Raw genomic sequence first — 13,152 nt, 5'->3', positions numbered from 1 at the left:
AGGAAAACGGAGTGATTTAATCACAAGCCATTATTGAAAAGAAAAGAGGTCATACTTCCCTGTGTATTTGAACAGAATTACATGGTTATAGTGGGATTGTATTGACAACTGTGCTGAACATGTACAAAGTTGCAGATAATTATCTTTAAACTGAGTGTGAGGTGTTCTATAGAGCAAAAATGAATTTCATGTTCCAATTTGGTTCCAGTTTCTAAAACATGACACTCTATATGCAAAATCTTCTCTGCCAAAGAGGGCTGGTGTCTCACCAGACTACAAATCCCAGGATATTTGTGGCACTGAACCATGGAACTTAAAGTGGTGTCAAACTGCATTACATCTATAGTGTAGAGGCATCCTTAGATATCTAACATTGTGCTCACTTTCTTTTGTATTTTACAATAAATTAAACTGAGCTGCTAGGAAAAAAGTGACAAGTATTTTCTCTTTAAATTATTTCAATGCAAGAGTTAAGTCACTTTTTATTAAAAAATAACACTATGTAACACAATATGAAAAAAATATGTTCCTAGTTTGAAAGTGTTGTTTCCTATTTAACTGTGTGGTACCTGCTGTAAAAGTAGTTACTATACTTCAGAAACTTTATTTTTGTGGCTGCCACAAAATTGGTTGAGACTCTATGAGATATTCATTGAAAAAACTATAGCAAAATGTGCTGCAGGATGTCGTGCAAAAAAAAAAACCCTTTGTAGTTTAATTCACCCTTTTCTATGTGTTTTTATGATAAAACAAATTTAGAAATGACATTTATAACCCAGAAACAAAAATCATGTTACATAATGTAATCTGGGTTAAGCAGATGGAGTCAGATCCTGTGGTACAGGGCAGTGTAGATCCAGCCTACCTCTTGTGTAAGTTTTGCCATTATATGTATTTGAAGATATTTTATGGATATTTTAAAATTCATGTTTGGATTTTGATTGATTTAATAATTTTGAGCCACCATCAGAACTTTGTTTCAGGACCCTTCCACACAGCCATAAAACCCAGAACATCAAGTCAGAATAAATAATAATAATAATAATAATACTTTATTTATATACTGTCCCATCTCCTTTAGGACTCAGGGCGCTTTCCAACATAAAGCAAAATATTCAGTTGCCAAAAGGAAACCATGCAACAAGGTTAGACATAATAAACATAATAAAACAAGAACATACACTTCTACTAAAACAACCACAAAAATTAAAATCCAATTCAATATGCTCCATCAACAGGTTCAAAGTACCAATGACCAGAACTTCAGAATGGACATGGCCAACTATGAGGGCTGGGCAAAGACTAGTGCATCGGAATATCATATATCACAATAACCCACAATATTTGCTTTTAACTGTGCCCTCTTTCTCACAGCTGTATAAAATCCCACAATATCTATCCGGTTTGAACTGGGTTATATGGCAGTGGGGATTCAGATAACTCAGTTCAAAGCAGATATTATGGATTATCTGCCTTGATAGTCTGGGTTAGATGGCTGTGTGGAAGGGACCTAGGTCCACACTGCCATATAACCCAGTTCAAAGCAGATGTGGGATTTTATTCAGCTGTGTGGAAGGGGCCTCACATTCACTGTAACCTTTTTTCAGGCATCTTCTGCACAGCTGTATAAAATCCCACATTATCTGCTTTGAACTTGGTTATGTGGAAGTGTGGACTCAGGGTCCTTCCACAAATGTATGTAACCCAGAAATCAAGGCAGATAATCTACAATATCTGCTTGGAACTGGAATATCTGAGTCCGCACTGTCATATAATCCAGTTCAGTGTGGATTTTATACAGCTGTGTGGAAGGAGCCTCAGGGCCCTTACACACAGCCATATAACCCAGAATATCAAGGCAGATAATCCACAGTATCTGCTTTGAACTGGGTTATCTAAATCCACACTGCCATATAACCCAGTTCAAAGCAGAGAATGTAGGATTTCATACAGCTGTGTGGAAGAGGCCTCAGATTACCCAGTTCAAAGCAGATATTGTGGATTTTCTGCCTTGATATTCTGGGTGATACAGCTGTGTGGAAGGGCTCATAGGCCCCTTCCACACAGCTGAATAAAATCCCACATTTTCTGCTTTGAACTGAGTTAAGTGGCAGTGTGGACTCCGATAACCCAGTTCAAAGCAAATATTGTGGATTATCTGCCTTGATATTCTGAGTTATATGGCTGTGTGGAAGGGCCCTCAGTCCTCTGTCAGAAACACACACTCTCCTTTCCTCCCCACAGCCATGCCTTTGAAGCACCAAGGAACGAGAATTCCTTTGCCGGCGCCGTTAATAGACGTCACTGAAGCCGTGCCCAATCGCTGGCGGCAGCGGCGGCAGCTGGTTAGTTCCCGTGACAACGCGGAAGCGGCCCATTCAACCTGCATTCCCTCGGAGCCCCCGTGCGCGCGTTCAAGCCCGGCGCGGCCATGAGGAGTGCTTGATTCCTCCAGCATTTCCCTCCAGCAGAGCTTTTCCTTCCTCAGGCGAGCGATGGCCAGCCAGAAGCCCGGCGCGGCGGACGGCGAGGCCCCGAAGCTGCAGTTCCTGCCCTTCAGCAGCGCCTTGGACGCCGGCTTCTGGCACGAACTGACCCAGAAGAAGCTCAACGAGTACAAACTGGACGAGACCCCGAAGCCCATCCGGGGATATTACTATAACGGTGAGGAGTTCGTGCCCATTGGCGCCGTTTTAACTGCCTTGGCTCAATGCTGTGTAGTCCTGGGAGCTGTTGTTTCGCAAGGTCTTTAGCCTCCACTGCCAAAGAGGGCTGAGGCCTCACCAAGCTTGGCCAGGGAAGGCTCAAGACTTTGTGAAACACTGCTCAGTGCAGGATTCATCTATAGCAAGCATGGGCCAACTTGGGCCCTGCGGGTGTTTTGGACTTCAGCTCCCACAATTCCTAACAGCCTACCTCAGGCCCTTTCCTTTCCCCCCTCAGCCGTAGGGCCCAAGTTATCTAGAGGTAAAGCATCCCCAGCAGGCCGCTGTTCGGATTCTGGGTTGCTGTGAGTTTTCCAAGCTATATGGCCATGTTCCAGAAGCATTCCCTCCTGACTTTTCACCCACATCTATGGCAGGCATCCTCAGATGTTGTCAGGTCTCTTGGAAACTAGACAAGTAGGGTTTATATATCTATGGAATGTCCAGGATGGGAAAAAGAATTCTTGTCTGTTGGAGGCATGTGCAAATGTTGCGCTTGATCATCTTGATTAGCATTGAATAGCCTTGTGTAGTCTGACAGGGTAGTTGTTAGAGTGATTATTTCACAGCCTGGACACAGCATATTATTTGGCAACACAGAAATGCTGGACCACTCTAACAACCGCCATGTCAGACTACACAGAGAAGCCATTGAAATCCACAAGCATGTGGGCAGTTCCAACAGAAAGGAGGAAACCATGAAAATGAACAAAATCTGGCAACCAGTATTAAAAAAACTCTAAAATCAGGACAGTAAATAAAGAGCAACACTCAAAAACAGGGGAAGTCCATACAAGAAACAATCGGCCAGCTAACACCTCCCAACAAAGGATTCCCCAGGCAGGAAGCAGCCAAACTTTGAAGCTGAAATGCTATTCAATGCTAGTCAAGGTGATCAAGTGCAACATTCACACTTGTCTCAAACAGACAAGAGTTTTTTGTCCCACCCAGGATCTTCCACAGATATATAAACCCGCTTGACTAGTTTCCAACAGACCTCACAACCTCTGAGGATGCCTGCCACAGATATGGGTGAAACGTCAGGAGAGAATGCTTCTGGAACATGGCCGTACTGCCCAGAAAATGCACAGCAACCCAGTGATTCTGGCCATGTAAGCCTTCAACAACACATTGTCCAGATTCTCTTTGAAGATATTTTGAGAAGGAGACAATTGGTTCCATTGCTAACCCACTCTTACTGTAGTGTCAGTAGGCTCCTTCTAATGTTCAGTCAACATCTCTCCTTTAAGGTCCCTTCTCCACTGCCATATAATCCAAATTATCAAACCAGATAATCCACATTATCTGATTTGAACTGGATCACAGGAATCGACACTACCATATAATCAAAGCAGAATACCTGGTTTTTATACTGCAATGTAGAAGGGGCCTAAGGCTGGATTTACACTGCCCTATATCCCAGAATCCAATCACAGATTTTTTGATTTGAACTGGTTTATATCAGTCTCCACTGCCGGATAATCTGGGATCAGATCCATGGATATAGGGCAGTGTGGAAGGGACCTGACATAAAACCACATCATAGGCGACCACTCCTTACTGAGTATGATGGTCTTCCAGAGGTAGGGTCTTCGCAGTGTGTCCACAGTCGACTATGGTCTTTCGTAATGTGGATGTAGATTTCCATTGGAGTTGCGCTTTCCAACCCCTTCTTTCTCTATAGTCCCTGCCCACAGGTTGAAAAGCCAGAAGACCTGGTTTTGTGAGAGAATGGCTGAGGAAGCTGGGCATGTTTAACTTGGAGAAAAGAAGAACAAGAGGGGACATGATAACTATGCTCAAATATTTGAAGGGATGTCACAGTGAGGAGAAGCCAGGCTTGTTTTCTGTTGCTCTGGAGAGTAGGACACAATGGAGCAATGGATTCAAATTGTAGGAAAAAGAGATTCCACTTAAACATTAGGAAGAACTTCCTGACAGTTAGAGCTGTTTGACAGTGGATCTCACTGCCTCGGAGTCCGGTTGAGTTTCCTTTTCTGGAGGCTTTTAAGCAGAGGTTGGATGACCTTCTGTCAGGAGTGCTTTGATTGTGCTATTCCTGCCTGGCAGAAAGGGGTTGGATTGAATGGCTCTTGGGGTCTCTCCCAACTCTGTGATTTTGTCGTCCTTCCCTATGGGGCAGCAGAGAACAGGCCTGTGTCATCATCTCTTGTACAGGCTTTGGGATGCTTAAAGAGTCCAGTCATGTCACCCCTCAGTTCCCTTTTTATAATAAAAGGCTGCTTCTGGAATACCTGAGAATGGTTTCAAACTGCGAGTGCCTTTGCATTGTAAAATCAATGCATTTTGACACTACTTGAACTACCACGGTTCAGTGTTGTGGGGTCTTGGGAGTTGTAGTTTGGTCAGGCACTGGAGTTATTTAGAAGAAAAGGCTAAAGGCCTTATAAAACTAGAGTTCCTATTATTCCATAGCATTGAGGCAAATTGCATTATTTCTACAGTACAGATGTACTCTGGGATGATAAAATAAGGACCATGCTTAATGTTAAGCAAAACCTAGCCATACAATATCTTTGCTATACAATGTTCAGCTACAGTGAAAGGCCTTCAGGTTAGTGTGCACAGATTACAGTAACTTTATGTACACCTTGTTGGAAATAAACACTGTCCCTTCTCTTGCTAAGGAGTCTTGCATGCTTTAGATTAGTGATTCTCAACCTGTGGGTCCCCAGATGTTTTGACCTTCAACTCCTAGAAATCCTAACAGCTGGTAAACTGCCTGTGATTTCTGGGAGTTGTAGGCCAAAACACCTGGGGATCCACAGGTTGAGAACCACTGCTTTAGATAAAAGAAGAGGATAGTTGTAGGCAGAAAACTCTTATTGCTATACCTTTGCTTGCGATCAAACCCAACAACTGGCCCCTTAAAAATGCAAGAAAGTAACACACAGAGAGAGACCATCAGAATGGAAAGAAAGTTCCTTGTGCTTCAGAATGAGGAAATACATCCTTAGTGCTATGACATTGGTGACCAGTTGTGAAACTACCATGTGGGGAAAGAACATCTGGATTGCACAATAGTAAATGATGGTTATGTCAGAATTGTATATTCACCTATTAACATTGTTGCTTGCAATATCTGTAGAAATACCTTTGGAATATACCTTTAGGTATTGCTTGTTCTCAGAATAGTTTTTATCCTTTCTTTCCAGGAGATCCTGTTGGCATGCCAGCTCGTTTAACACTAGAATTCAGTGCTTTTGATATGTAAGTATTAGTAACTTATCAAAAGTTATTTAGTATGTGTCCTTTGTATTTACTTTCTTGTCTCTTCAGATGTAAAAGGTGTCTTGGCCTTTAAAAATACAGATGTCATAATAATGACTTACATTTTAACTTATTAATTTGTTTACATTTAGTATGTATTGTGTGTTATCTGTTCATTTGGTGAATTTTTAATGATATGTGTACTTTTGCTGTTTAGGCCATGTACGCTGCTTTGAATCCTACCCATGGGAGAAAAGCAGGATAATAATAATAATAATAATAATAATAATAATAATAATAATAATTATTATTATTATTATTATTGGGTGCCGTGCCAAAAGATCTCAGCAGGCATTTGGAAACAATAGACATTGACAAAATCACGATCTGCCAACTGTAAAAGGCACTGGAATCTGCATGCATCATCCAAAAATACATCACACAGTCCTAGACACTTGGGAAGTGTTCGACTTGTGATTTTGTGATACGAAATCCAGCATGTCTATCTTGTTTGCTGTGTCATAATAAAATAATAATAAAACATACTTATACACATGAAGGTATATATTGGGTGAGTAGAGACCACCATTGACTGTGGCTTTTGCAAGCCTATCTTTCCAGTGGAGTGGATGCCTCATTCTAATGTTATGGGATGATCGGTCAATCTCCCCATCTTCACTTGTAGCATGGCTTACTATGATGGGAAATAGTAATACCTGAAAAACGGCCTATTCCTTTTAATCAAGGTTTAAAAAAAAATCTTTGATATTCCTCTTAATTTATGTCTTCCATCAGAAATAGCAATCATGTGTGAGGGAGCATGCACTCTTGTTAGTAGAACAAAATTTGTGGAATATCCCTCTCAAGGACTTTTGCCACACATTAACAGTTCAGGTGCTAAACAATGAAATCTTTATTTGGCCAAATATTTTAATGGAATGTATTGATCTAATTGAGCAAGATTATTATTGTTATTGTGGGAGTCAGTGAACTGAAATGGACTGGAATGGGCCACTTCACAACAGATGACCACCAGATGTACTACTGTGGACAAGAGGAACACCGAAGAAATGGAGTAGCCTTCATAATTAATAATAAAGTTGCTAAAGCAGTGCTTGGATACAACCCAAAAAATGAGAGAATAATCTCAATTCGAGTTCAAGGAAAGCCATTTAACATCACAGTGATCCAAATATATGCCCCAACCACAGCTGTTAAAAAAGCAGAAGTAGATCAGTTCTATGAGGATCTGCAGCACCTACTGGATAATACACCAAAAAGAGACATTATTTTCATTACAGGAGATTGGAATGCTAAGGTGGGCAGTCAAATGAAAACCGGGATCACAGGCAAGCATGGTTTGGGACAGCAAAATGAAGTGGGACATAGGCTGATAGAATTTTGCCAGGAGAACTCACTGTGCATAACAAACACTCTCTTCCAACAACCTAAAAGACAGCTTTATACACGGACTTCACCAGATGGTCAACACCGAAATCAGATTGACTACATCTTTTGCAGCCAAAGGTGGCGGACATCCATCCAGTCGGTGAAAACAAGACCTGGAGCTGACTGTAGTTCAGATCATGAACTTCTTATAGCACAATTTAGAATCAGACTAAAGAGATTGGGGAAAATACACAGACCAGTTAGATATGATCTCACAAATATTCCTAGTGAATATGCAGTGGAGGTGAAGAATAGATTTCAGGGACTAGATTTAATAAATAGAGTCCCAGAAGAACTGTGGACAGAAGTTCACAACATTGTTCAGGAGGCAGCAACAAAGCATGTCCCAAAGAAAAAGAAAACCAAGAAGGCAAGATGGTTGTCTGCTGAGAAAGAAGGAAGGCGAAAGGAAACAGCGATAGGGGGAGATATGCCCAATTAAAGGCACAATTCCAGAGATTAGCCAGAAGAGACAAGGAACTATTTTTAAACAAGCAGTACATGGAAGTGGAAGAAGACAATAGAATAGGAAGGATAAGAGACCTCTTCCAGAAAATTAGAAACATCAGAGGTAAATTTCAGGCAAAAATGGGCATGATCAAAAACAGACATGGCAAGGACCTAACAGAAGCTGAAGTGATCAAGAAAAGAAGATTTGTATAGGAAGGATAATAATATAGAGGATAGCTTTGACAATGTGGTGAGTGAATTAGAACCAGTCATCCTGAGGAGTGAGGTTGAATGGGTCTTAGAAGCATTGCTAATAACAAGGCAGCAGGAGATGACGGGATCCCAGCTGAGTTGTTTAAAATCTTGAAAGGTGATACTGTCAAGGTGATGCGTGCCATATGCCAGCAAATATGGAAAACACAAGAATGGCCATCAGACTGGAAAAATCAATTTATATGCCCATACAAAAAAGAAAGGGGGGGCTGGTGGCACAGTGTGTTAAAGCACTGAGCTGCTGAACTTGTGGACCAAAAGGTCCCAGGTTCAAATCCCAGGAGCGGAATGAGCACCTGCTGTTAGCCCCAGCTCCTGCCAACCTAGCAGTTCGAAAACATGCAAATGTGAGTAGATCAATAGGTACTGCTCCGGCGGGAAGGTGATGGCACTCCATGCAGTCATGCCGGCCACATGACCTTGGAGGTATCTATGGACAACGCCGGCTCTTCGGCTTGGAAATGGAGATGAGCACCAACCTCCAGAGTCGAACACGACTGGACTTAACGTCGGGGAAACCTTTACCTTTACCTACCAAAAAAGGGAAACTCTAAAGAATGCTCAAACTTTCGTACAGTGGCACTTATTTCACATGCCAGTAAGGTAATGCTCAAGATCCTTCAAGGTAGACTCCAGCAATACATGGAGCGAGAGTTGCCAGATGTATAAGCTGGGTTTAGAAAAGGCAGAGGAACAAAAGACCAAATTGCCAATATCCACTGGATAATGGAGGAAGCTAGGGAGTTTCAGAAAAACATCTATTTCTGCTTTATTTACTATTCTAAAGCCTTTGTGTGGATCATAATAAATTGTGGCAAGTTCTTGGTGGTATGGGAATGCCAAGTCAACCTTGTCTGTCTCCTGAGGAATCTGTATAACGATCAAGTCGCAACAGTAAGAACAGGCCACGGAACAATAGACTGGTTCAAGATTATTCAACTTGTACGCAGAACACATCAAGCTAAGTGCAGGGCTTGACAAATCCAAGGCTGCAGTTAAAATTGCTGGAAGAAACACAAACAACCACAGATATACAGATGATACCACTCTGATGGCTGAAAGTGAGGAGGAGCTGAAGAGCCTTATCACCAAGGTGAAAGAAGAAAGTGCAAAAGCAGGGTTGCAGTTAAACATCAAGAAAACCAAGATTATGGTAACCAGACTAATTAATAACTGGCAATTAGAGGGAGAAAACATGGAGGCAGTGACAGACTTCATATTTCTAGGAGTGAAGATCACTGCAGATGCAGACTGCAGCCAGGAAATCAGAAGACGTTTACTTCTTGGGAGGAGAGCAATGGCCAACCTCGATAAAATAGTGAAGAGCAGAGACATCACACTGGCAACGAAGGTCCGCATAGTGAAAGCAGTGGTATTCCCCATAGTAACCTATGGATGCGAGAGCTGGACCATAAGGAAGGCTGAGCGAAGGAAGATAGATGCTTTTGAACTGTGGTGTTGGAGGAAAATTTTGAGAGTGCTTTGGACTGCAAGAAGATCCAACCAGTCCATACTCCAGGAAATAATGCCTGGCTGCTCACTGGAGGGAAGGATATTAGAGGCAGTACTTTGGCCACATCATGAGAAGACAGGAAAGTGTGGAAAAGATCATGATGCTGGGGAAAATGGAAGGAAAAAGGAAGAGAGGCCAACCAAGGGCAAGATGGATGGATGGTATCCTTGAACTGATTAGCTTGACCTTGAATGAACTGGGGGCGGCGACGGCTGAAAGCTTTGGTGTGGGCTGGTCCATGAGATCACAAAGAGTTGGAAGCAACTGAATAAATAAACAACAACAAATTATTGTTATTGTTATGTTTATTTATACCCCACTTTATCTTTCCTGAAGGAGACTCAAAACAGCTTACAATTAAAAGTATGACCTCAAAATATACAAATATGTAAACATTACAACAGAATTAAACATAACAATATTATAATACACAGTAAAATCCATTAAAACATATTCAAAGCTAAAGACCATAGCATTCCTTTCATTTGCTTTTTGTTATTTTTATATGCTATACCTTGCCCTAAAATCTGACTATGTTGACAGGTAATATAAACCTTGTTCTAAGTAAGGGTGTTGAATGCATGCATAGATCATGACATAGACAGGACCACTGAGTAGAGCGCAGTTTCAATTTTCTATTGCTGTAACAAGGCTGGTATATCAATGCAATAAAACTACGACTACATTTAAACAGAACAAAAGGCTAAGAAAGTTGACTTCTGAATTAGTTGTGAGTGGCATTGGTTTCTTGGCTCCTCATGCTAATATGAGTTCTTATACCAAAAAACTATTTGCTTTCTGTTTCACCCAAGCCCAAAACCATGGCTTGTTCCTCCCAAACAAATTAGGATTTGGAAATCAAAATTTGGAATCAACCCAGGATTTTGGGTCAGGCAATATGGGAAACAAACTACAGCGAGCCCTCCACATCCACTGCACTTAGGGGCACAGGATCCCCATGAAAGTTTAAAAAACATGGATAAAGGAATTGCTATTTTTTACCTGATCATGGAATACTTTCCATGATCTTCCAGCAGGACTCTATGGTCAACTTCAGTTGGAAGCTGAAAGTAGAATTGGAGAGGTGTATTCTCTAGTAATCTTTAGTTCCTCTAACACAGTGGTTCTCAGCTTGTGGGTCCCCAGATGTTTTAACAGCTGGTAAACTGGCTGGGATTTCTGGGAGTTGTTGGCCAAAACACCAGGGGACCCACAGGTTGAGAATCACTGCTCTAGCATGACTGTGGGAATTTGACCATACAGTTACACTGGAGGATCTGGAGATTCCCGGAGAGAACATTTTAAATCAAATCCATGAATAATCATGTCCACTAAAGTGAAAACCCAAATGTGGAAGGATAACTGTTCTTTGAAATCTTTATTCTGCTGGTGTTAGTGGGTAAAGGCAATTGGGAATGAATAGAAAACCAAGGAAGCCCAACTGATCATTCTGTGGAAAATCAGCCTATATATGAGACAGTCATTGCTAATGCTGATTTTCCTTCTCTCCTTGGTGGTTGTGGTGGTGGGGGTGCTAGCAGTTTAGGATAGCTTCATTGAGGAAACAGGTGGACTGAGAGAGGTATAAAGGATTTTTATATGAATCCTGTAATAAGCTATAACAGTGTTAGCATATTTAGAAAGTGCAGTCGGTAAAGGTGTGGGTAGTATCTAAATTCAAAGAAATTATTCAGGCCTGCATGCAAACCCCACTATTTATCTTGAAAAGAAACTTCTCCTCTTTAGTGTGGAAAAGTTGAAGTTGTTTGCTGGTATAGAAGAAAAACATTCATACATTTTCAAGATTGCTTCCAGTGGCTTTCAGCTATTATGGGCATAACACTTCTGCTGACAAGGCAGGGAGTCAGACGGTTGAGATCTCCCAGCTGGCTCCTGGAGATTGAGAGACCTTTGAAATATGGCATGGAGGATTGCACTGTATACTGGGTAGCGATGGGCCTGAAAATGAAATGCTCTGCCTTGCACAGATGTAACTAATTTCTACTACTGCAAACCCACCAGTGAATACCACAATTCTCAGTGATATTCTCTGTATTCAGATCCATTTCTTTTAAAAAGATCTGTGCCTAAAAATAGGAGGACTGCTCATCTACTGACAAGACTGAAGGTAGAGAGTTGGAAAGGAAACATGAAAAGGGGTAGGGGTGGTATTTCTTGCATCACTTCCATATTTTTGACCTATAGAAATTTTGGCAAAGTGTCCATTTGGTAAAATATAGTAATTATTTCAAGGGATTAGTCAAACCTGGGCAGCAAATTCAGAAACCATCCAAATCTGAACTGTGTCTAATAGCAGCAGTAATGACAAGCCAAAAAACCCACTTCTTTGCAGGCTGTCAAGCCTTGTGTTCACAAATAGGAAGTGAGTGCAAAATGCAAGGGGGTGAGGTGGAGAATGTGTATCTACACATGTTCTCATGTATTGCATACTGAAGGGAAATAAAGTGGTTAGGATCATGATTGCCTATCAGATCTATAAAAGTAACTTTAAACATGAGTCAGTCATAAAAGAAATGAGAATATTCTCCATTATTCTACAGCAGCAAAAGAATGTGCCTTTATTAAGAAAAAGATTATTTTAAGCTATTATTTCAAGTAATCTTATAGTACACGTGACTGAGGTTTGGATTCTGCTTCTGGTTAGGATCCTGTACATCTATTTCATTTTAGCTGATATATATCTGGTGTTACCTAGGTCCATAAGTATACTGCAAAAAAGCTACTGTCACAACATTCCCCCTGTTCTTATTTAATTTCAGGAATCTTACCTACAATATGTCAGAGAGCTTTCCTTCCTGCCATTTCCTTTATATTTTTGGAAAGCAATACTTTCCTATTTTCTTGTTTTCCTCCTCATCTTGAGAATAATAGCAATAGTGCCTCAGTGACCCTTCTCTTGTAGCCCTTTAACATTATTTTCCAGTATGTTATGGTAGGTCCCCTTTCTACTTCTTGTTTGGGCTCTAAACTTGAAAGTGAAACATGAATGACAACCAAGTCAAAATTGTCTGCTTTGTGTCCTGATGCATTTTGGCTGCCACAAACACACATTTTCTTTGCTATTACAGATTAACTACTTTGTCCAGCATACTTTCATTTGTCCCACATAGCCAAGTTTTAAATATGTTGAACTCTTGCTGCTTCTGAAACCATAGATGTCTAAAAGCTTCTAATGCAGTGATTCCCAAAGTGGGCGCTGCAGCAATCCAGGGAGGTGGTGATGGCCACAGATGCATTTGCCATATGCATTAATACACACATCTTTCTGTTTAATTGCTATTAAAATTAAAAAAATAATAATTTCCAGGGGGCACTGAGTAATATTTTTTCTGGAAAGGGGGCGGTAGGCCAAATAAGTTTGGGAACCACTGTTCTAATGGCTTATTTTCATATCTGAGAATAGTTGGAGGAAATGTGCAGAGAGTTTGCAGTGGAGAGACTTCAGAATAGCAAAAGTTGAGATTTAAAACTGTAACGAATATCATCAGGAAATGTGTTTGTTTGTTTCTC

At 41.0% G+C, this 13,152-nt stretch overlaps 2 protein-coding genes across 6 annotated transcripts in view; both read left to right on the top strand.

Moving 5' to 3' along the window:
• The first annotated feature begins 2,344 nt into the window (after nt 1-2,344).
• The window catches only part of atg7 (autophagy related 7), a 198,384-nt gene continuing 187,576 nt past the window's right edge, over nt 2,345-13,152 (top strand). For 4 of the 5 annotated variants that reach the window (XM_062969991.1, XM_062969989.1, XM_062969988.1 and 1 more), the window contains exons 1-2: nt 2,345-2,664; nt 5,882-5,936. In XM_062969991.1, the coding sequence (XP_062826061.1) occupies nt 2,496-2,664; nt 5,882-5,936 (224 nt within the window). In that variant the 5' untranslated portion in view covers nt 2,345-2,495. The remainder of the gene's footprint in view (nt 2,665-5,881; nt 5,937-13,152) is intronic. The other variant, XM_062969990.1, reaches the window with a different exon arrangement.
• On the top strand, nt 6,216-13,147 carry LOC134296073 (craniofacial development protein 2-like). Its single transcript, XM_062969993.1, has one exon. It carries the CDS (start codon nt 6,943-6,945, stop codon nt 7,825-7,827), a length of 885 nt encoding a protein of 294 aa, XP_062826063.1. The 5' UTR covers nt 6,216-6,942; the 3' UTR covers nt 7,828-13,147.

Source organism: Anolis carolinensis, chromosome 2 (genome assembly GCF_035594765.1).
Source record: "Anolis carolinensis isolate JA03-04 chromosome 2, rAnoCar3.1.pri, whole genome shotgun sequence".
Classification (NCBI taxonomy): domain Eukaryota; kingdom Metazoa; phylum Chordata; class Lepidosauria; order Squamata; family Dactyloidae; genus Anolis; species Anolis carolinensis.
This window is presented reverse-complemented; position numbering and strand designations above follow the sequence as displayed.

What these genes read in the sequence shown, in the direction of transcription:
- LOC134296073 (XM_062969993.1), top strand. Translation starts at nt 6,943, where the DNA reads ATGGGCCACTTCACAACAGATGACCACCAGATGTACTACTGTGGACAA.